The following is a 23,117-nucleotide window of genomic DNA, read 5'->3' on the forward strand; positions in this document are numbered from 1 at the left end:
GTGTCCAACTAACCTATTAATCAAATTACTAGCATCTGAAATCAACGCCCAAATGTCCAATGCCAGGTCGCATACTCACCTTGGTTGTGGGGCATAGCTATGGACAGTGCCTTGGCAATGGCCACGAGAAGATCCGTCACTGGATGTTATTGGAGCTAACGGGGTAAATCAGACTACTCCAAAAGTTCAGAAACTGGAGTAATTCGGTTAGCAAATTATATTTCTTTAATTAATAACATGGAAATAGAAGGGGTCATATATGTAGAACAAGAAATACAAGATTTTTCAGAATCGATGCAAAAAGCCCCTAAAAAGGCCAAAACGATCAGCCGAGCTCTCCTTTCCGCGCTGTAACTGCAATGCAGCGTTCAGGCTATCTTCTTTCGGGCCTTCCCACTATCCTAACTCACAAGCCGTTGGTAGTTCCCTTGATCAGTTGATCGCTTCCAATAGTCGCGGGCTGCTAGCTCCGTCAAGCGTCAACCAACCGCTGTTTAGTCTGCTCCTCATGCCATGCGTTACCTCTACTTCCACGGCAACGCAAGCCAGGCTCGGCCTATCCGCCACCACCTCCTCGCCTACCTCGACGCCTGCGCCTCGCGGGCCCACCTGGCGGAGCTCCACGGCCGGCTCGTCCGGGCCCACCTCACCTCCGACAGCTTCGTCGCCGGCCGGCTCATCGCCCTCCTCGCGTCCCCCGCGGCGAGGCATGACATGCGGTACGCGCGCAAGGTGTTCGACGGAATGGCCCAACCGAACGCGTTCGTGTGGAACTGCATGATTAGAGGGTACAGCAGCTGCGAAGCCCCCCGGGATGCATTGGCGGTGTTCAGGGAAATGCGTCGGAGGGGAGTCTCTCCTGATAATTACACTATGGCAGCGGTCGTGTCGGCGAGTGCTGCCTTTGCTGGCTTGAAGTGGCGGTCAAATGGGGACGCAATTCATGCGCTGGTTCGGAGGATTGGGTTTACATCGGATGTGTTCGTCATGTCAGGTCTTGTTAATTATTATGGTGCCTTTAGAAGTGTTGAGGAAGCAAGCAAGGTTTTCGAGGAAATGTATGAGAGGGACGTGGTGTCTTGGACGTCAATGATATCAGCCTGTGCACAGTGTGATCACTGGGACAAAGTGCTAAAGATGCTTTCTGAGATGCAAGCAGAAGGAATTATTCCTAACAAGGTCACGATTATAAGCCTGCTTTCTGCTTGTGGCCAAACACAGGCTGTTGATGAAGGCCGGTGGGTGTACAATCAGGTTGGTAAATTTGGTATCGAGGCAGATGTGGATATCAGAAATGCTCTCATAAGCATGTACACGAAATGTGGATGCTTGTCTGATGCTTTAGAAGCATTTCAAGCCATGCCTGCAAGATATACTAAATCATGGAATACGTTGATCGATGGCTTTGTGCAAAATCATGAGCACAAAGAAGCGCTAAGAATATTTGAAGAGATGCTATTGCATGGCGTAACTCCAGATGGTATAACGCTTGTAAGTGTCTTATCAGCATGTGCTCAACTTGGTGAGTTGCGGAAAGGCATGCATGTTCACAGTTATATCAAAGATAATGGGATCTGTTGTGACAATATCCTTACAAATTCTTTGATCAACATGTATGCCAAATGTGGTGATATGGCTGCAGCTGAAAGGGTTTTTCAAACTATGACAAAAAAGGATGTTGTTTCCTGGACAGTTATGGTTTGTGGTTATGTGAAGGGACATCAATTTACAATGGCCTTCAACCTATTTGAAGAAATGAAGATTGCAGAAGTCGTGGCACATGAAATGGCACTGGTTAGTCTACTTTCTGCTTGTTCACAGCTGGGAGCACTTGGTAAAGGAAGAGAGATACACTCTTATATAGAAGAGATGAATGTAGCCAAAGATTTGTGCCTAGAAAGTGCCCTGGTGGATATGTATGCAAAATGTGGCTGCATTGACACTGCTTCTGAAATATTTAGAAAAATGCAGCATAAGCAAACCCTCTCATGGAATGCCATGATTGGAGGTCTTGCAAGCAATGGTTATGGAAAAGAAGCAGTGGAGCTCTTTGATCAAATGCTGGAGTTACAGGATCCAAAACCGGACGGCATTACTCTTAAGGCAGTTCTTGGTGCCTGTGCACATGTAGGAATGGTTGATGAAGGTCTCCGTTACTTCTATTTGATGTCAAGCCTTGGTGTTGTCCCTGATACTGAGCACTATGGTTGCATAGTAGACCTCCTGGGGAGAGCTGGTATGTTAGACAAGGCATTTCACTTTATCAAGAAGATGCCAATAGAACCCAATCCTGTAATTTGGGGATCACTTCTTGCTGCTTGTAGAGTTCATCACAGAATGGATCTAGGAAAGGTAATTGGACAGCATATCGTTAACGTAGCTCCTAATGATGTGGGAGTGCATGTGCTCGTTTCAAACTTACATGCTGAAGAAAGTCAATGGGATGATGTCGAACATGTTAGAGGACTAATGGGAAGCAGAGGTATAGAGAAGACACCTGGACACAGTTCTGTCCAGGTATAAACCTTCAGAGTTCAGACTATGTAAACTTCACTTGAATACATGATCTACCATTGAGTAAAATATAGAAAGTTTGCAGGAGCAAATGTAAGTATGTAACTATTCAGTTTCAGTTTTACAAGATGTCAGGCATGGCATGACCAAACTTCACTATCTACAGGACATGATTTCTGTCTCAATATCAAATGTCTAAAGCAGGATCTAAAAGTTCTCAGGTTAACTTCTGCTGTTGAGCATGGTCTATAGCATGGCCTACAGAATGTTTGGTTGCATTACTGAACTGTGCTTTACAAACCCTGTGTGATACTATCTGTTCTGGCGTCAAAGGTCATACCAACATTTTAGTTGCCCACTGAAGGCTTATGAAATTGTGCTAACTGGTACTCATCAGTCTTTATACTTCATATGTTTGCGAACTCATCTATTGTCTTTTCCTAGCTACCATTTCTAACTGAATGGCTAACTGGTAGATTCCTTGCAGGGCCACGGCTGTAGCCGGGTAAGACAATAATGCCTACATGTGGGTATGCTGCGTGCCTGCGTGACTGCTGATCTCCGTGCTGAATCCTTGGCCAGCCAGCCACAGGTGAAAAAGAGAGGCACAAATGTGCATTTAAGTAGCTGTAGTTACTAACGTATATCGGGAGAGAAACAACAACAAAGCCAGTATTTAATTTCTGCATCCATATAATCACATTTTCTCTACTCTTGCACAGTGGTGATAGTTCTGCTTTTAAAACTGTTGAAGGCAAATTTCAGCAAATGTTCAGAATATTGGACGATAGTAAATCAGCACTAGCCACTAACCCAGTTTTTACATAGAGAACTTTTTCAGTATTTGAAGAATGATTGAACGAAGAAGTTCAAACATAGAGAACTTATTAATTACTACCTCCTTTTCAAAATGTGTGATGCCGTTGACTTTTCGCATAACGTTTGTCCATTCATCTTATTAAAAAAAATTGTATAAATATCATTTGTCTTATTGTGACTCAATTATAACTTATACTTTTACATATCAACGGCATCATACATTTTGAAATGAAGGAGATATTTGAAGAATGACTGAACGAAGCAGTTTAATGTGAACTCGCATTTTCTAGATGGAGTCATACGAAGAAACAAAATAATATACTTAGTAGAAAATATGGCCCATTTAATTAACTGTATTTACTGAAGTGTACTGTACCTGTAGAGAAACAACAGCAAAGTCAGGATTTACCTTCTGCATCCATTTTCTCTAATCTTGCACACTGGCCATAATTCTACTTTTACCTGTTAGAGTGAGAAGTGCTGCTGAAGGCAAAATTACAGGAAATGTTCATAATATTGGATAATAGCTCGTCAGTACCAATATAAAACATTTTAGGTTTGTCCTAAGTTAAACTTTTTGATCAATTCTATAGAAAAATATAGCAGCATTACATTATTCCATATAATAAAACAAATATAATATCAAAATATATTCAATGGTGAACTTATATGACAAAACCAAAATGTCTTAATTTCTTTGATGTAGTTTGAATGGTGATAATTCTACTTTTATCTGTTTAGTGGAAAGCGCTGCATGAGGCGAATTTTAGCAATGTTAAGAACATTGGACAATAGTACTGGGAAATAGCTCACAAACTAGTTTTGACATTCTTTTTAGATGGAGTTTGAATGCAGCCATACGATTCAGATGGATTTTAAATGCAGTCATACGAAAAATAAGAAAATGGATGGAATTTAAATGTGGTTATCGGAAAAAATGGAGTTTGAATGCAGCCATACGATTCAGATGGATTTTAAATGCAGTCATACGAAAAATAAGAAAATAGATGGAATTTAAATGTGGTTATCGGAAAAAGGAAAAAGTATGGCCCATGCAGGTCTCGAACCTGCGACCTTCGCGTTATTAGCACGACGCTCTAACCAGCTGAGCTAATAGGCCATCTGATCAAAACGTCTTTAACACAGTAGAAATAGATATGTACTCCCTCGAAATGTTGACATTATTGACTTTTTAGCGTTCTATTAAAAAAATTAAGTAATTACTAATTCTTTTTCTATCATTTGATTCATTGTTAAATATATTTTTATGTAGGCATATAATTTTACATATTTTATAAAAGTTTTTAAATAAAATGAACGGTTAAACATGTGCTAAAAAGTCAACGGCATCGAACATTTCAAAACGAAAGGAGTAATTAATTTCTAGCATGCCTCATGATTGCCTAACATTTCTCCTCCGCCACGCCTGCCGCCTGGGCTCATTCCACTAGTGATACTGGATTACTAGCCTGAACGCAGGAGATCGGCGGTCACCCCGATTTGTTTCGATACCTACAAACTTACAATGGTGGATCACCCACTTCGTACTTTCCCGATCTCTTCTCACCATGTCGAGCGAGTTTCCTATTTCACCGCAACACCTACTATCGAAAAGCAATCGTTTTTCCTAACCAGCGACTGCGGACGTGCGCCACGCGCCCACGCTTCAACAACGTACCCGCGATCACACGGGCGGCCGGCCGCGCGACACAGCACGTGCCGCCCGGTGGTCCGCACTCCGCGCGGGCGGAGCACGTGACGTGAGAGCGCGCGCGGGGGAGGGAGACCGGCCTCGGCTGACATGCGCACGCGCTGCGCCGAGCCAAGCCACCCGTCCGTCCGCCATGCGCCTGCCGGTCGGGGAGCGCAGCTCGCTGATCGCCCCCTCGCTCGGGCACGTGAACTCGTACGCCGCGGTGGACTGGTGGTCCGTCCGCTGACTCCTGCCGACGCCAACTAGCTTGCCTCCTCGCTGCAGGACTGCAGCATAGTAGTCGGTAGGCTGCTACGAGCAAGTCGCGATGTTGTCGAGTCGTGGTAATGCAGACGTGCACGTCGGTTTGCCTAGTTGAGCTGACAGGTTTTATACGACTCTCTCTCTCTCTCTCTCTCTCTCTCTCTCTCTCTCTCTCTCTCTCTCTCCACACGGTTGTGACTAGTGTGCATCCAATGGTACAGTAGTTTGGAGTGGAGACCCATACACCGAGGAATATACGATTCCTTTTCACGTAACCCCACGCCACGTCGCCACAGCCCCCGTACTGTGTATCCGCGAAAGCTAGCAAAATGTCTCTGGTATCTTTTGCCGAACTGCAGCAGCAGCTCCAATTAAACCTTGTATTCACTTGTTCTTCTTACTAAGGAAAAAGTACGCAGAAGATACTCAGGATAAAAAACGTCCTTAAACCATAAAATCAGATATATAGGGTCCTTTAACTATATAAAACCGGTTACCCGAGATCCTTCGGTGGTTTTGACCCCCGTTTTGATCTACGTGGCAGCTGAGTCAGCGTGGGACCCACGTGGGCCCCACATGTCAGGTGACCACACCACCCCCTCTCTCTTTCCCCTTTCTCTTTTTCTGTTTCTCTCCTTCCTTCCTCTCGCTCTCTGCTCTCGCACTCGCAGGGCATGGGGATGCCGACGCTAGGGCGCCCACAGTGGCGCGCGCGGGCAGAGGATGGTGCGGCCGGCGACGGCGGCTCCTAGGGCGGCTCGAGCTTCCCCCTGGTGGCACACAAGCTTAGGGAGGGAGCATCAAGAACCAATCCCGCAGCAGCCTCCACCTGCTCGTGGTCCAGCACGACGACGTCCTCGCCGCGGATCTCCTCGCCGTGCTCGCTGTGGACCTCCCCGCCCAGCGCCGCCACACCTCTTTGTCATGGGCCGCTACCTCGACGGCGTCGACGCGTACGCCAAGCTCGCCGAGAGCGGCAAGCTGCCGGTGATGGCGAATAGGTTGGGGAGGAGGGGCTGATGCAGGAGCTCGCTAGTGGGGTCCGGCTGCTCATGGACCCCGCATGGACAACACCGCGGAGGTGGCCGAGAGGGAGAAGCGGGGCATTCCGTCGATGCGGCGGTGGAGGAGGAGGAGGACGCCAGCCACCACAACGCGGCGGGATCCGGCGGGGATGAGGGGGACGAGGAGGAGAGGATCTCGTCGGGAGGAATGGGCGCGAGGCACGCCGACGACCACCGGGAGAAGCGGGGAACACCGACGCCGACGACCACCATGCCCATCGCTAGGGGGCTGCCACCTCCACAACCTCCGCCTCCGCCATCGCCGCCTACTGGCCGCCGCTCCCTATCCGCCGCCCGCCGCGCGCTCGCCCGCCTGCCGCCACCGCCACTCCGCGCCTCCACTCCACTCCGGTTCGTCGGCTCCTGCACTCGCACACTGCCTCCGTCGGCCGCCCTCGTGGCGCCGCCCTTCTTCTCTCCCGCCTCGGCCCGGCCAGCTTGCAGAGAAGTGAGAGAGAGAGAGAGATGAGGAAGGGAGAGAAGAGGCGAAAGAGGGAGAGGAGGCTAACGTGGATAAACCTGACATGTGGGGGGGCACGGTAACTCAACCGCCACGTAGACCAAAACTGGGGTCAAATCCACCAAAGGATCTCAGGTGACCGGTTTTGTATAGTTAAGAGACATCGCATATCTGGTTTTGCGGTTCGAGGATGTTTTTTATCCCGATGACAAGTTGAGGGACCTGCGGTGTACTTTTTCCTCTTACTAACGAGGCCTACGCCCAGTCCTGGCCCAGCATCAGAATAGCAAGCCCGATACCTTTGCCAGCCCAGACTTATGTGTGAATTTAGGCCCAAAACAAGTCAGTCTTTTCGCCCGCTGAAATTGCTCAGGTCTACTAGCAACTTGGGAAGGGCGTCATTAGATCGAGGATGGTGGCAGTATTAACAAGGGTTTTGACGGCGCCTTCTCTTATGTCTCTTTGTACAATTGTACTCCTACTATTAACAAAGATATGCCAAGTATATTAATTAATCAGTTGGAATATCCAAATTGCATCTGAAAAATATATGCCAAGTATACTCCCATATCGGCGAGAGAGATAGATGGACAGGAAACTCTTCATCAGATGGTAAGTTCAAAAGTTCCATGCCATTCAGATTTTCATATTTGCGATTTACGATCGATCCCCTTAATCAACCTAACCCTCCCGCGATTTACAAACACACGCTGCTACCATCCCGAGCCCCACTGCTTTTACCATTGCTGCTGCCGCTGTTGTTACTGTCACTGCCGCTGCTACCGCTAACGTTGCTGTTACTGTTGTTGTTATTGTCGCCGCCGCCGTCCCCGGCGGCTTCCCAGGCGGACGCCGAGAACAGCGGCCGCCCGTGCCAGCCGAGGGTGAGGCACCCGTCGGCCTCCTCGACGCTGTGCCCCTCGCCGGAGAACAGCCCGACCAGCATCCTCGCCTGCCGCAGCGCGTTCGAACCGAGCGGCACGGCGCTCAGGCCGGCGCGCGTGAGCCTGTCCCGCCACCGAGACAGCGGCTCGTGCCGTTCCCTCCGGGCGGCGCCCTCCCAGCACACGATGTCGCAGATCTCCCTCTGGAGGTACGCCTCCGCCATCGCGTTGCCCGCGCCGCCGCTGGCGCTCGCCGCGTCCAGCGAGTCGAACACCGCGGAGTAGTAGAACAGCGCCTCCGTGAACCTGTCGAGGAAGCCCGTCTTGTTGTGGTCGGCCTCTTGCTCGATGACCGTGAAGATCTTGGGCCGGACGGAGGCGACACAGTCGAGAACGGCGTCGATGGGCGCCTGATCGGCCGGGTCGCCGAGGAGGCGGTGGAGCTGCAGCACGGAGTTGAACGCGACGGCCTCCCCGGGCGCGATCTGGAGCATCCACGGGCGGACCTCGTCGAGGCTGTTCGCAGCGACCCCGCGGAAGGAGAAGCGGACGCGGACGGAGCGCGCGAGGTCGGCGAGTCGGAGGCCGACATCGCGCAGCTCGTCGCGGCCGGTAGGTGAGGGCGGGCCAATGCCGGTGATCCGGAGGAACGGCGGGCCGCCTGGTCGGAGGGCGAGGGCCTGGATCAAGGCCGGCCACTGCAGGCCCTGCATGAGGCTGAAGTCGATGACATGGACGTGGTCGCACCCATGGAAGGCCTCGAGGATGGCCTGGTTCGCCGTGAAGTGCGCGAACTTGAGGTAGGGACACGCCTCGTAGAAGTGATGGTAGAGGAAGGCGTGCTCGGCGTCGGTGGTAGGCGGAGCGACGGGCGAAGGGAACAATCTCCGGGAGAGCGCGGTGGTGAAGTGGACGGCAACGCGGCCGATGCCGGAGGCGGCCGAGACGGCCGCAAGCGCGGCGTGCGAGTCGGCGAGCTGCGCGGACGCGAGCGCGTGGTCACCAGCCTCGATGGCGCCCGCGCAGCTCATCAGAAGATGAACCAAGCGGATGCCCGCGACCTCCTCCTCCTCCCGCCGCATGGCCAACACAGCAGCGGCAGCATCAGGCGCGCACGGCGGGAAGGCCGCGGCGAACTCCGGCAGAGCAGCGGCGTCCACATCCGCCCCCGCAGGCGGGTCGTAGTACCCCACGCCGTCGTCGGGCGCCACAGCCGCTGGAGGCGGCAGAAACCCAGCGTCGAGGCCGGATGACGCGGCTGGATCCATGGGCCACTGGAACGGGAAGGTATCCATGGCCATACTAACTCAAAGAGTAGTCTAGTCTCACCGCTTCGCACTCGGCGAGCGGTGCGTGTGCAGCGGGGGGAATTGTAGCGGTGGATACAAGAGTATAGAGCGGAGCGTCAGCTAGGAGGGAGTAGGAGTCGGTCGGAGGAGGGAGAGGAGGGGGAAGAGGTTGAGGGCGAGTGACGTTGGCGGGGGTGCACACGTGGAGATGCGGGAGGGGACACGTAGGCCTCGGGAAGGAAGGATTCCGGGTGCGAGGCGGGGCGGGAGGCCCGAGGAACCGCCGTGGGGTGGGGATGCTGCCCCCCGCCTTCTGTCAATTCCTGTTTTCTGATTTTGTCCGTGGGGGGGATCTCGGAGTTTGGAATCCTGTACAAAACTACAGAAAACTTCGTGACGGAGAGAGAGCGAGGCAGGAATAGGCCATTCAAGCACGAACTTTGTTGAGATTTTGTAGTGAAACCACTCGAATTTTACATACAAACAGGATCCTATGTCCATGTCTGACGTGAAATGTTCAATCGCTAGCAGTAATTTCTTGGTAGCGTTAGAGTGTTTCAAATGAAGTGCTATTTTTATTTTTACGTGCCATGGAGCTTATTCATGGCGCGGTAGCAATCCAACAGAATATGTTAGTCAATCTACCAAACGATACTGTAGCCTGAAGGTAATTGTCTGAGATCCAAAAAAAACTAGTACTGCCTCTATCTAAAAGTTTAATACATATTTCATTTTTTAGTTTTTAAATAAATTGGACATATTTACTCTGTGTGCTGAATTAAATTGTTAGTCGAAATCTAATGAGTTGGCATAATACTCATTGGTTACATGTATGTATATAGTTCGTTGGTTTTGTCACATTGATGAATGAGTTAATTTCTTCTTAATTTTGATTATAAAAGAAATACTCCCTCCGTACTCGTAAAGAAAGTCGTTTAGTACAATGTTTAAGTCAAACCTTAGGAATATAAATCATGAATAACTCTCAAATTGTTGAGTTTGAAAATGTAAAAATTATATAAATAGATTTGTCTTGAAAAATACTTTCAAAAAAGAATACATATATCACTTTTCAATAAATATTTTTATAGGAAAAAGATGTTAAAGTTGTGTTTTGGAGACCGTGTTGCTGTCCAAAACGACTTCCTTTACGAGTACGGAGGGAGTATACCTTAGAATTTTGGGTAGGGTTTGCGTGCGTGCGTTCATAAGGGTGAGTGCGCGTGCGTTGTGAGTGTCTGTGTTGTACTGTGTAATTCTCATAAAAAATATTTGTGGAGAAATGGTGCTAAATACTTGTATGAGGAAATTACACCATGGGGCTGGAATATGCCTCATGCGAATCATAAACTGGATATTTGGATAGCTAACAAGTGTAAGGAGAAGTGTTCAGCCTCAAATTATTTATTTATAAAGCTTAGATATTTTTGTCACAGGATGTTATTAGTACACACCTAGTATATCTGATTGTTAGGACTATACATTTTTGTTCTTGTGATGAGACTTTGGCTTGGAGTTGTCAGTCCACTGATTAAATTGTACACAATATGTACCTTTCCATAGGAAACGCAACTGATTGATCAATTCAATTGTATGTGTTGTCCTTTTCATGCTACATAATCGACATCTCAAACAACTTGATCGTAGTTCTATCAGACAACTAACTAAAAAAAGAAATCACACACTCTACATTTGTGAAAAAATATCGGCCCGGCGAAAACTTTTTTGTGAAAAAATATGTATATACATAGTACACAATAATTTACCTTTCCTTGTCAATTGTGGCCCATTACCATCATTTTTTTTCTAGTTAGACATTTGCACTTTCCCGTATGACATAATAATATGCCAATTTCTTCGAAATAACTTCATCGTATTTAATTGTGCCATATTTTTCTTTTACAGATGTCCCATAATATATATAAAACGGCGATCAAAGTTGTCATAAAATGCTCCTACTTTTGGCTGGATGAGTGCACATATCTTTCTGTGTACATAAATACATCATTTCAGAAAACGAAAGTAAGACTGAAACATTACGAACCTCAAATGGAAGTTTGAAGACTACACAAGGCAGTTGCTGGAGCCCCCACACCTGTGTTGATAGTGAGATATGTAAGCAAAGAGTATGGTTTTACCTCATTAAGCACAGACAAAAATTGCTGGGTGCCCCACGGTTGCTACCCCGGAGAAATTTCCTTGCTGCTGTAACGGTCGAAGCCGTGCCATGTGTTATCACCCATCGGTGACATAGGGGGAGGTCCCCCACGGATAACTTCTGTAGCAAAATCAGTGGGTAAATGCGTCGCGCCCACGAGAAATGCACCCAGATTTACCCCCAGAGCATTGCTTGGTGGGCCGGCGTGTACAAGAGTAGGAGAACTGGGGATAAGGCCTGACGTTTTGTAGATTCCGCTGCTCTTTGGCGAAAAGTCGTTTTCAGTTGTGCCCCCCAAAACAGGCGATCGTACATCGGCGGCACACCACCGTCGCTCGCACGCCGCTCTGTAGCCAGCCGGCAGCCGCCCGGCGCTCGTCACAAGAAAAGTTTCCTCGGATCCATGCACGCATCAACTTTCAAGCAAGACTTGTTGCTGAAACGACGACGGGCTTTCTGCAAAATTTGACACAAGTTCTTGTGGAAACCTTAGTCTCAGCTAGCTGCTGAACTTGATTTCACAATTCACAGCCGAGTTTGCTCTTAACCATGGCAATTTTGAGGCTCTTTGTGCCGTGTACTGGAACATGCGCAGCAGAGCATGTGCGCAACTGTGTACCGAAGTGACGTGCGAGCGAGTCGTCAACCTCGGTTGCATGCTTGCGGCCATGGCCCTACAGTCTACAGAGGCAGGGGCACGCAAATTAAAACGGAAATCGGGGCTGGACCCGTCGACCTGGCGGATGGTCCTGATGCGTCATGCGGTTGCACGGTACCACCACGACGTTCGTAACAAGAATTTGCTGGGTGGGAGACGCGCGCCCGTACTTACCCTTTGCATCCTAGTATGACCGATTCGATCGGATTAGCCCATGCGCAAGCGAATCAGCGGCGGCGAAAGCGCCACCACACCTAATTAAGCGCTTGCAGATTTGTCATCTGCCATATCGCACCCAGAGGCACATGACATCGACCAGCGTACTCACCAACCGTTGCCGTTTCTCCTCGCGAACGAGCATCGTAGGCGAATTTCGGCCTGCAGCAGGTAGCAGAGCTTTACAGTAATGCAGTGTAGGAGTACGTTTGCCACTTGCTGGAATTCTTTTAGACATTGTCTAAGCAATGAAATGGACTATGAACGCGGCGCTTTTTCTTTTCTCTTTTTTTTTTAAAAAAAAAAACTCTTTTTTTGGTTGGAGTATCAGGCGTAGGGTGATGTGCCGAACAGTATTTGGTATTTCTTTCTTCCCATCTTCTCCCGTGCGATTTATATCTTCTAAAAATACTACTCGCTCCATCATAAAATAAGTGTAGTTTTACATTATTCACGTTCAACGTTTGACCGTTCGTCTTATTTGAATTTTTTTTAATTAATATTTTTATTGCTATTAGATGATAAAATATGAATAATACTTTATGTGTGACTAAATATTTTTAAATTTTTTAAATAAGACAGACGGTCAAACGTTGAGTACGAATATCCACGGCTGTACTTATTTTAGGACAGAGTTATTACAGGACTCGGATAGCGAGTCGGAAGATGCTCCTGTCTGGATCAATAGTACAAAACATGGTCCCGGAATTGCGTGCTACACGGCCAGATAAATGGTCCTAGCAGGCTCGGTCAGTTGCAGCTTGCTTTCTTTAAACCGGTTGAATTCACCCAGATACTTCTCATTTTCAATCATTGCAAGCCATCTGACTTTGTAAAACTCTTGGTTTTAAAATTTGCGGAGAAAATCCTTTGCTATACCGATGATCTCAATTACTTACTTAGTATTTGCAAGTTGTAATTTGACTAAAACAACCAGCCATCACTTCTTGTGACGGTGAATTGTGCTCCAAACAAGAGTTAGAAAGAAAGGAGAAAAAAAACGGAGAAGTAACGATCAGAACTGTACTACTGATAGGAATGCAAGTGGATAGTTGCGCTACTCATATAAAAACTTATTTGCTAGTTCATTTTTCATATGGTAGTACAAAATTTAAAAGAAAAAATAAACTAGAAGTAGGATAAACGGGCTAAAAAACCCGCCTGCCGCATCGCTTACATTTCTAACTATCTCTAACTACTGAGCGTGTCACCCACCGAAAATTACAGTACTTTTGGCATGGTTGGAACTGGAAATATATGAACCAACCGATAGAAAGAGATATATGTGATTGGTGCGACAAAACTATATTTTTTATAATGGCAAAACTAGAGTTGGATACTTGGATATCATGGTTTTCTAGAAATTACACATGTGTGCAATTATTTCTAAAAAATGCATAAATCCACGTGCAGAAAATCATTCCGACCAAGATCTAGTCAAATGCAAAGAAAAAAATGCAAAGAAAACGGATCCACTGAAACATAAAAAACAATCTAATAGGAGTAGGATATAGCTACCATAGTGAAAAAGCTAGACCGTCCATGAAATTGGTGAAGCTCATAGTTCACCAGCTCACCAGTAGGGTTTCCCAAACCACTGGGGTCGGGGTTACCACACCCCAGCGGTAAGCACGGCAGGGTTCAACTTACCGTCGGTAACCGTAAGGTTACCGGACTTACCGCGGGGGTACGGTAATATAAATACCGCGGTAACCTCCTTAAATTTAAATAAATTTAAAAAATAATTTGAATTATTGATAAATTTTACATGGTTTTTCACGGTTACCGTGGTTATCGTGCGGTAGTCACCAGTCGTGCGGTTCGATCGAAGAACCGATGCATTTATTTGGTGTGAATATTCTTTGTTAAATTGTTAGCCATGGTGCAAAAGCCATTTAGCTCGCTTAGACGGTGAGCTGGTAGCTAAGCAACCATGATTCAATTCCCTCGCACACTTTCTTTTTCATTTATTTGGTAAAATTGACGCACGTGTAACTTGAGCCTAGTAGTCTTTCTAGCGTAATCCATGTGCTCGCTAGAACCGTCGAAAGCAAACCAGAGTTGGTTCCGGTTCAACCGCATAGCCATTGGTCTTGGTCGGTACGGTCAATTTCCCATTTCCCTAGTGACCCTGAGTGGCCGTTGAGCTTATTGGCAAAAGCAAATGCAATTTTTGCATTATTTTAGGAATCGAAAACACCGTTTTCTTGAAAAGCAGTTTAATATTGTTAGACTTGCATAGACTAATTTTTAATCCAAATATATCACATGAGTAGTGATCACTGGTTTGAAACATATACATTTCGGCCTCCTTGGAATGTACGAAAATTTTCCAATTCGAATCCGTTTCAAAATAAAGCAACTTCTGCATTCGTAATTTATCATAGATATAACACATTTTTTGAACTACTCCGATCTCAACAAATCACAATCATCATTTATTCAATTTCTCTATCTCTACCTACTCACCGAAATCAATCATAATTATCTCTTATTTAATTTCACCTCTTATTGATTCTATAATTACTTATATCTAAATTATAAAAATAAAGGGAGTTCTTTGCAAGAACTAACTATCCAATTTTTTCTCATTCAAATATAGCAGATGCAACACGCGTGGGTGTTAATTGGCCTAACGTCCTAAACTGGACAACGCGCATTGGGGCGTGTGTTGTGCAAGTTTTAACTAAGAGCAGGTACAACTATTAGCTAGCTGTAAACATATTTTAATGAGATAAAAAATGAGAGAGAAGATCAACGGGCTACAGATCTGTAGCTAGCTACAACGCGGACTCCAAGACACAGTGTGTGTATAACAGGTGGGACCATATATTAATAGAATAGTAAGCAACTATTGTGTGAATTAACTATTAGATTGGCTATATATGAATTAGAGTTACTAGTGGCTATATCTTGTAACGAATTCCACGCGCATTCTCGGGCGATTAGCCCCGCCACGTGGCTGTGTGCGATTCGAGGGTCTAGTTCGCGTGCGCGTCCGTTGGATTAGGAATCAACGGCAGAGATGATGCAAGGGAGTTTAGCGCGATTCGCGAACCGTCTCCGGCCGTCCGGCGTCGGCCACCGCCGCTCCCGTCCCTCGTCGATCCCTCTGATGCCTCCCCGGCCCCTCGCCGCTCCCCATCCCTAAAAACCCTAGCCCACAGTGCTGCCATCGTCACTTCAGCTCTCCTGCTCGTTCGCATCTCGGTAGCCGAGCGTCGCCACCTCCTCCGATCCTTGCCCCTTTGCTGCCCATCGACCTCCCTCCTTGCCGATGCGCTGGACCCGATGGGCCGCGGTCGAGCTTGCTGGCGCAGCGCTCGAGTTGTACGTCCCACCTCCGCTCCAGTTCGCCCCCTCCACATGTAAGTGCGCTACCTCCTCCTCCTCCTCGGCGAGCTAGCGGATTTGGTTCGGATTGCCATGGCCTGACGCAAGTTTTGCACGGTGTGGGTGGGGTGGCAGAGAAGCAGGGGAGCAGGTGCCGGCGACGCGGATGGCATGAGAGGAGACGGAGGCGTACGCGCGGGACTGGCCGGCAGTGGTAAGCAAGCTACAGTCTATAGTCTGATATTTGTTCCATTTATTTCCCTGGACATGAAGGATGTGTGGTTGCTGATTTGCAACGCAAACTGTGCATTCATGGTGTTCGATGAAATGACCAAAAAAGAGTATATTTCCTTATTTCTTAGAGTTGCAGTTGATTAGCACTCAGTTAGGAATATTTTGTTGGATAGTATATTAATTGCTCTATTGCTACTACCACTTCTGCAGAAATCCAGGAGAAACACGACTTGAAATTGCAAATTTTGATGCTAATTAAGTTGTCATGTGAAACTCTATATGGATTATTAATCTGTTAACTTATGCATTACTGATTCCATCGTAGCAGCAATCGAATTATACATGAGTTAGAGATATTAGTGTATATACAATTAGCATAATCTGGAATAGAAATAGTAATAAGCTAAAAAAACATAATCAGGAATGGTTCTTGACAAAACTCAAGTTTGTTTTTTTTAATTTCTGAATACCCTTTCTAATAGCACTTATAATCATGAAAATGATCCTGCACTGCAGCACTGGTACATACTTTTTTTTCTTTGGTCTCAATCCTGCACAATAGTTTCTTTACAGAGTTTTCCTCCTGACAAACGAAAATAAATCTATAAAAGTGGCACAATTTAGACATTTGCATCATAATTGGTTAGTGCCCTAATTGCAAGTGTTCTACTCAAGGGAACATCCTGAGTATTAACTTAAGAAATTCTGAAGTTGCGATCGATTGCAACTGTACATGGTGACCACATTCTTAAGTTAATACATCATGAGTTTGTTATATTTCTTTCCACTTCTCTAAATGTATAAAAAATATAGTGTTCTCTGAACATGCTTTTTTTGCAGTTATCTGACAAATATATAGAGAATGTAATGTTTTCTGAAGACATTTGTTTCTCTGTTTTGTTGGGTGGATGTTATCACTTTGATGGGCCTATCAACAAGTTATTTCATTATCATTTGAATGCACCTATAATAAAAACTAACAATTGGCAAACAACAGTTTTCCTTCAGAACTGGGGATTGTTGTTTCATTCTAAAAATAAAAATAGTCATAGTCTCTTATAGCTTTTGCTGCTTTGCCACTAGCCCACCAGGACGATCTGGCTTTGCAATGCTTATGTCTCTTGCTCTTGATCTCCTTCTATCAGTCACTCTAGGTGCAGCTAATTTCTGTTCGTCTCCTGACATTTCTAGGGATGCAAGATATCGAAGATGAAAATTGCTGCCGCGTGCTCGAAATCATCACCTCCGGCATTTAAATGTGTGAAAGACTGGTTCTGAAATTTATTTTTGCTTTCACTGTAACTACATTGTTGTGCTTCTTCTTTGTTCTATAGCTAGAAGCTAGACTGGAAACAACTGTGGCTGTTTCAGGCTTTTTTTTTTATCTTGGTGAATTAATGTAAATATATTTAGTTATGGTTATATCCGGTTTTCGATGGTTTGTTCTTACAGGGCAATAGTTACTATTTTTAGCAGGAGTGCCATAGGAGCTAATTTAGCTAAACTTGTTGCATCAGTTAATAAAACCATCGAATATTTCATTTGCCAACCTTTTATAAACCTGAATTTTGAAAACCAATTGGAAAATATACACAGGCTATAATGAGCAGAGGCGCGCTAATTTTCTAGTACTATTAAACTTGCTCTAAAATCTGCTGGCACACAGTACAGGCTACAGCAACACAGCATGCAGCAAGCACCACGCAATTAGTGAATAAACAAGGACGTGCAAAAGGGAACTAGCCGAAGCAGCTTGATTTGTTGACAGCGAAAATCCTATCATATATGGGTAGATGTATTAGGTGTCAAGTAGCATCCAAGTGTACAGCCCGAGCTGTGAGTTGCCACCTAATCTTTTATAAAAACTTTTTGTAGGCTAAGCTTAGTCTTATCGCGAGAAATCTACTTAGCTCAATCAGAAGCATAGGTCGTTGTCTAAGTATATCGACAATGTAATTTATCCCCACTATCACTAATTAAACAGAAAATCGTGGGCTTTAATTATGAAGTTGAAGCAGCAGCCCGAGACCAGCCGTTCAAGAGATCGGTATTGACGGAGTGAGACAGCTCGCAAGGATTAGATTAGCTGAAGAGTAGGCATCGATTGTACGTACGTATCTCTGCTTGTCTGACCGAACGTGTACTTGCCATTGTTCTCTGACACTTTTCAGCTTTCAGGTAGAGATGTCGATGCAGATTCTCTGGCCAAGATTATTTGTTAATGATGCATGGGTTGTTGACCACCCTGAAGACCTGTGCAAAATATGGTCTTTGGTGTCTGATGCACATATAATTAATACTGATCATGCAATCCATATTCCGTGGCGTGATGCGTTTGTTTCGTAGCTGGTCGTACCGTGCAATGCGCTGCAGTATGTGGAAACTGTCGGCCCGCACGTACAAAGCGCTACGTTTCAGGAATCATACGAAGCCCTTTTTCCCCATTCTTTTATTTATCAGTTGGACACTTGGAGTCCAGATTTGGTGAACCCAATAAACCACATGGATGCGTGCTATCCATCTCAAAGTTTAAAATTTGCTTTAAGTTCCCTGGTCAAGTTCAATTTGCCCTGTGATCTTGTCTGCAGGTAGGTTTCTGCCATCCGGTACTAAAAACTGTATTTATCACAGTAACCTAGCTAGCTCCAGATCGCTAACAGCTAATCAGTATCTTTCAGCCATGGCAGGGACCAGAATGCTCGCGCTCGTGCAGCCTTGCAGATGCTCATGCTCCCCGACTTACCAGTACGTACTCCATACATTATTTGACCGAGGAATGATGAAGCGGTTCAGATCGATCCGATCCATTTTTGCCATCCACGAAAAAAAAAAGGGAAGAGCACACGCTAATCCATTTAGGATGGCAATGGATCGGATCGGACACGAGCATAAAAGGAACACGGCTGATCAAAGACCCAACATCTTTAATCCACGTTTGATATTCTTGAGGGGCAAAATCAGTGCCCATGCCCGACAGTCAGGCAGCCGATGGGTAATTAGTGAGCTTCTTTATAACTTGAGTTATATTTTTTATAGATAATTAAACAGAAAGGAACACGATTAATAACAAGCTAGAAACACAAAACTAGCTCAAATACACGCGGATAGAGACTAAGAATGTAAGAACATATAAGAAGCACAAGACTACCTGCACCTTTAATTGATATAGATAGTACTGTGCTAGGATGATGCACGATAGATGATCAGATAGCTCAATTAATTAGTAGAGTATAGAACTGAAAATCCTTTTATCACTCGTTCAAATATGGTTCCTGGCACAAAAAAAAAGAACCGAATAGGTATTACTCTAGATGGACTCAAAATAATTTGGCGAAGTGTTTGTTTCAAAACGGAAAGTGGTCGTCTGCTCTGCCAAACTCCGTCAAGGAAGGAGAGAGATAGGTGAGGGGAGAGGGGGGGGGGGGGGGGGGGGGGGGGGATAATTGAGGGCAAAGCCAGCTAGAATTCCATTTTCACATGAGCTGTGAGTAAATGGACCAAAATTAGTACAAATTAATATCGAATCAGGTTTAGATTAGCCATGGGCAAAATAAATGCCCATACACATCCGCTATGATTTCAGGGCAAGGTTGGGTGTGTCCAGAAAAAAAGGTAAATTGTATTTTGGATCATCGTTTTATTACTAAAGTTAATATACTCCATCAGACTTGGACACGGGTAGTGCATTGTTGTTTTTTCAACTATGCTAAGGTCAAATCTCCAACGCAAATATTTAGTCGTTATTTTTAAATTGTATATTGATAAGAATGTTAAGATGTAACGGATTTTTATGATAAATCTACTAATACTATTTTTTTATATATCAGATTATATTTCATTAGAGTTAAGATGTTGAATTTTAACGGTGATAATTCCAAAATGCACCTATCTAACAACATACCGTATTAGGAGAAAGTAGTCTTCGGAAAAATAATGAAGAAAGTAACAACTGATCGAGCTGATTGCACCTTTTAGGCCTCCATTGATTCATAGGAAAAAATGGAGGAAAAACATAGGAACAAGAATCCTATGGGATTTGGTACTGTTCATCCATTTGATTTGTAGGAATTGAAGATAGGAAAAGCATGGGAAAATTTCCTATAACCATGATTTCAAGGGAATTCCATAGGAAAATTAACATCCACCTTGAGCTCATTTTTCTTCTCCTATGTGTAGGATCGAGGCAAAACCCTATTGGAAGATAAGGTTTACCCTAGTAAAACCATTCAAATTTTGATTGCTATTAACTTAATACTCAACATTTCTATGTTTTTCCTTTGTACCAATCAAACAATCATTCCTACAATTTTTCTGGGTTTTCCAATCCTCTGTTTTGCATATGATTTCCTACACTATTCCTGAGTTTTTCCTATTCCTACGTTCACTGAATCGAACCATTCCACAAGAGCATCTGGTACATGTCTCTGCAAACTAGCACTGTCCATGACAACAACCTGTGCTGTGCGTGCATGGATCTCCCCAGAAAAAAAGAAAGAAAGAAAAGAAGCCCCTGCCCGCGGTATCAGGTCCAGCAGGGCTGATCGGAATCAGCGGCTGGGTTTCACATTCATGGTTTCATTTCGTTCATCTGCCTGAAAGAATGCCAGGAAAGTGAGAGCAGCATGTGGGCTGATGTGGCCGAAGGCAGATGCAACAGGACTACAGGAGGGCGTACATGTGGTCTATCACCTCAGTCCTCATAGAGGAAACCATTGGTGCATACTCCTCCAGAGTCCAGACCTGAGTACACAGGTGTACCGCGCGCCGCGCGCGCGCGTGGTGGCACCCAGGCCGGCACGACCGCACAGTCGCACAGCGCGAGCCACGCCATCATGGCTGCGAGCAGTCGAGCACCAACGACGTGAGGGTACGAGAGTACGTGAGACGATCGCCCACGACAGCTGCGCCCCAACGATAAACGGGCCCTACCGGCCTACCGGTGCTCGCGGCCGCGGAGCAGGGAGGTGGCTGCCGAGGCGGGCTGCGGACCGTACGCGGGTAACGCGCGCAAGGCTGCGCTTGCAACTGTGTCTGTGGCTGACCGAGGTCAAGGAGATGGGCCTGGGCTAAGAAGCATGGGCTTACAGAAGTGATACCGACCTGGGCTGCGTGAGTCGTGTACATTGGGGGGGCATACTGGCATAGACGCATAGTGGCATACTGCTGGGAGTCTCTTTCGGTTGGTTGCTGCAGCTGCTGTCCCGCGCACAGTTCAGTACGAGGTGCATCTGAACAGAGGTTCACGCGGAGTGTCACGAGACCGATCATGGAATCAGTGGTCTGTTAATTTTTTTTGAAATTCACGATTTTTCTCTCCTTCGTATGGAATATCCGGTTTTACTAAGGGCTTCCACGTAAAATATCAGCTCAGAGATACTGTTCATGAGGGACCGAGATCAAATTACGGATAAATCGGATGACTTTTTCGTAAAATTTCCAACCCTAACATTGTTCCTATCCTACGTGGCATCGCCCAGCAGTCGCCCCATGCGCACCCCATTTTGTTCTGTAATAGCACAGTATGGAGTCGCGACGTGGTTAGGCTACGGGTGGGACATTAGATTAAATGGTTTTCAATTCATATGCCTTTTAACAAGAAAAATACATTCCATATATCCAACTTCATGGGGAAAAACAGTGATATACCAATACTTGCACATTTTCGATTACATAAAAAGAACGTACACCACATACACAACATTGTTTACAAATAATTCAAAAAAGTCCCGGGAATTAAACAGATTGTGGAGATGAAATTGTATGCATGCACCCCATCCATCAGCGTTGAAATCCTGGTGGCCATAATACACTCACATGGATGCATTTTTAATACAAAATTTTTTATTTATAGTTGGCTTTCTGTTTGTTTTTGTTTTAGGGGATATATTCACACATGTGTGGGCATAATGGTGTGCACACACGTACACGTCTTCTGTATAATAGTGATACATTGATGGTAATATTTAGAGGTGACAATTTTCCTTTGAAATTAGATACCCATCGTGTCCCCATTCTTATGGGGTGGGGTGAGTTTCCCACTTGCAGGTACATGGGGTTGAATGTTGTGTTCCACCCACACGTGACTCATGGGCCCTAAAATTATTCAAGACAGGAGATAATGTTTACAATTAAAAAGGGCCATCAACCCATTAAGCGAATTCCAACATGCTATTATTATCAGTATCATTATGCCTAAATCCCCTACTCGTCATCGTACATCACTAACTACTTGGCTTCCTCGTACCCTGACAAGTCGCAGTCAGTATGTTCTTGAGGCCTCTATCCCATGATATCCTCTCCCCATTCTGATATAGCAATATCAGCAGCTGGTGTGTACTCCTTCAACATTATATCCGCCTTTATCTTCTCTTCTTCCATCCCAATGTCGTGGCGGTCGACGCTCCCCTAATACGACAACCGGTCTCTACCTTCTTCTTGGTAAAGTTCTTGGTAAAGTAATGCCCGATAGCAGCTAGCCTTGGTATTTTCTCCCTCCATATCGATGTGGTGGCTACTGGCTACTAGTGCTCCACTAACGTGGTAGCCTCCCGGACGTCACCTTATCTTCCCTGACAGGGCCCGGTCGAGGGTTAAGGACCCACCGACCCTAGGGTCGTCGGGGGAGGAATGAGAGGTCAAGGGTGAGGGGTGGAGCTGTCTTTCTCCAACCTAACCCATCCTACCCTGTTATTAACTCTATTAATATCTGCCTTGCAGATCCAAGGAAAAAAAAGGAGTGAAAAAACCATTTTACTTCCCCAAACTCTTTCACCCGGTTACGTAAACCCCTAACTCATTTTACCCCTAAAATATTAAAAATGTTCCACTTTACTACTTAATTGTATTTCTCTTTTTTTTTCTTTATATGAGACATATTTTAAGCTAAAATTTTGTAGCCATAGATGACACCATTATTAAAGTTTTATAATATTTTAATTTTCTCATGATTATTTGCTTGAAATTTAAAACCCTGATGTTTAAATCAGTCCTAGTGCTTCTAACCTATGTAAACAATGTTAATAAAATTCTAAAAATATTAGGAGGCACTTCCTCTGTCAAAAAATAAGTTAGCCTAATACAAGATATATACTAGTACTACGAATCTAAATATGAGCTTAATTTATTTTAACATGGAGAGAGTAGGTTGTAATGAATCTATCAAAAGTTCCAAATTTTATTGCAAAACACAACTTATATATAGAGAAAAAAGAGAAATACCATTAAGGAGTAACGTGAATCGTTTTCAATAGTTCTGTCGATAAATGAACAGATAAATTGTTTAGGGGTTAGTGCTCCACGAAAATAGTTCAGGGATAAAATGAAATTTTTCAAAAGAAAAATATCCACGTTGCCATATGAACTTCCTTCTTCCTCGGCCGGTTGCTGGATAAAACTGGCTGTTTCACTCGCAGAACTGGGCCGAATCCTCTAAGAAAGATCTGGGCCGAGGCGTTAGCCCGTGCCGCCCGCAGCCTCGCACCGTCGCGCCGACGTCGACCCAGCGACGACACCGGCAAGAATCACATGAGGC

The 23,117-nt window shown here is 45.5% G+C and overlaps 2 protein-coding genes, 1 long non-coding RNA gene and 1 other non-coding gene across 5 annotated transcripts; 2 read left to right on the plus strand and 2 right to left on the minus strand.

The window, feature by feature from the left end:
• The first annotated feature begins 311 nt into the window (after positions 1–311).
• On the plus strand, positions 312–4,088 carry LOC127765308 (pentatricopeptide repeat-containing protein At3g22690-like). Of its 2 annotated transcripts, XM_052290188.1 has the most exons (3): positions 312–2,607; positions 2,681–2,900; positions 3,002–4,088. In XM_052290188.1, exon 1 carries the CDS (start codon positions 514–516, stop codon positions 2,521–2,523), a length of 2,010 nt encoding a protein of 669 aa, XP_052146148.1. In that variant the 5' UTR covers positions 312–513; the 3' UTR covers positions 2,524–2,607; positions 2,681–2,900; positions 3,002–4,088. The 2 variants fall into 2 exon arrangements, with proteins under 2 accessions (XP_052146148.1, XP_052146141.1); XM_052290181.1 differs by having other exon boundaries at positions 312–2,900.
• Positions 4,089–4,379: 291 nt separating this feature from the next.
• Positions 4,380–4,453, minus strand: TRNAI-AAU (transfer RNA isoleucine (anticodon AAU)). The gene has a single exon. It is a non-coding gene; the product is annotated as a tRNA-Ile (tRNA).
• A 2,747-nt stretch (positions 4,454–7,200) lies between these two features.
• Positions 7,201–9,187, minus strand: LOC127763268 (protein SLENDER RICE1-LIKE 1). The gene has a single exon (XM_052287920.1). It carries the CDS (start codon positions 8,997–8,999, stop codon positions 7,512–7,514), a length of 1,488 nt encoding a protein of 495 aa, XP_052143880.1. The 5' UTR covers positions 9,000–9,187; the 3' UTR covers positions 7,201–7,511.
• A 5,868-nt stretch (positions 9,188–15,055) lies between these two features.
• Positions 15,056–17,035, plus strand: LOC127754715 (uncharacterized). Its single transcript, XR_008012882.1, has 3 exons — positions 15,056–15,387; positions 15,488–15,566; positions 16,778–17,035. It is a non-coding gene; the product is annotated as an uncharacterized LOC127754715 (long non-coding RNA).
• Positions 17,036–23,117: the final 6,082 nt, after the last annotated feature.

The sequence above is a fragment of the Oryza glaberrima genome, chromosome 1 (assembly GCF_000147395.1).
Source record: "Oryza glaberrima chromosome 1, OglaRS2, whole genome shotgun sequence".
Taxonomy (NCBI): Eukaryota; Viridiplantae; Streptophyta; class Magnoliopsida; order Poales; family Poaceae; genus Oryza; species Oryza glaberrima.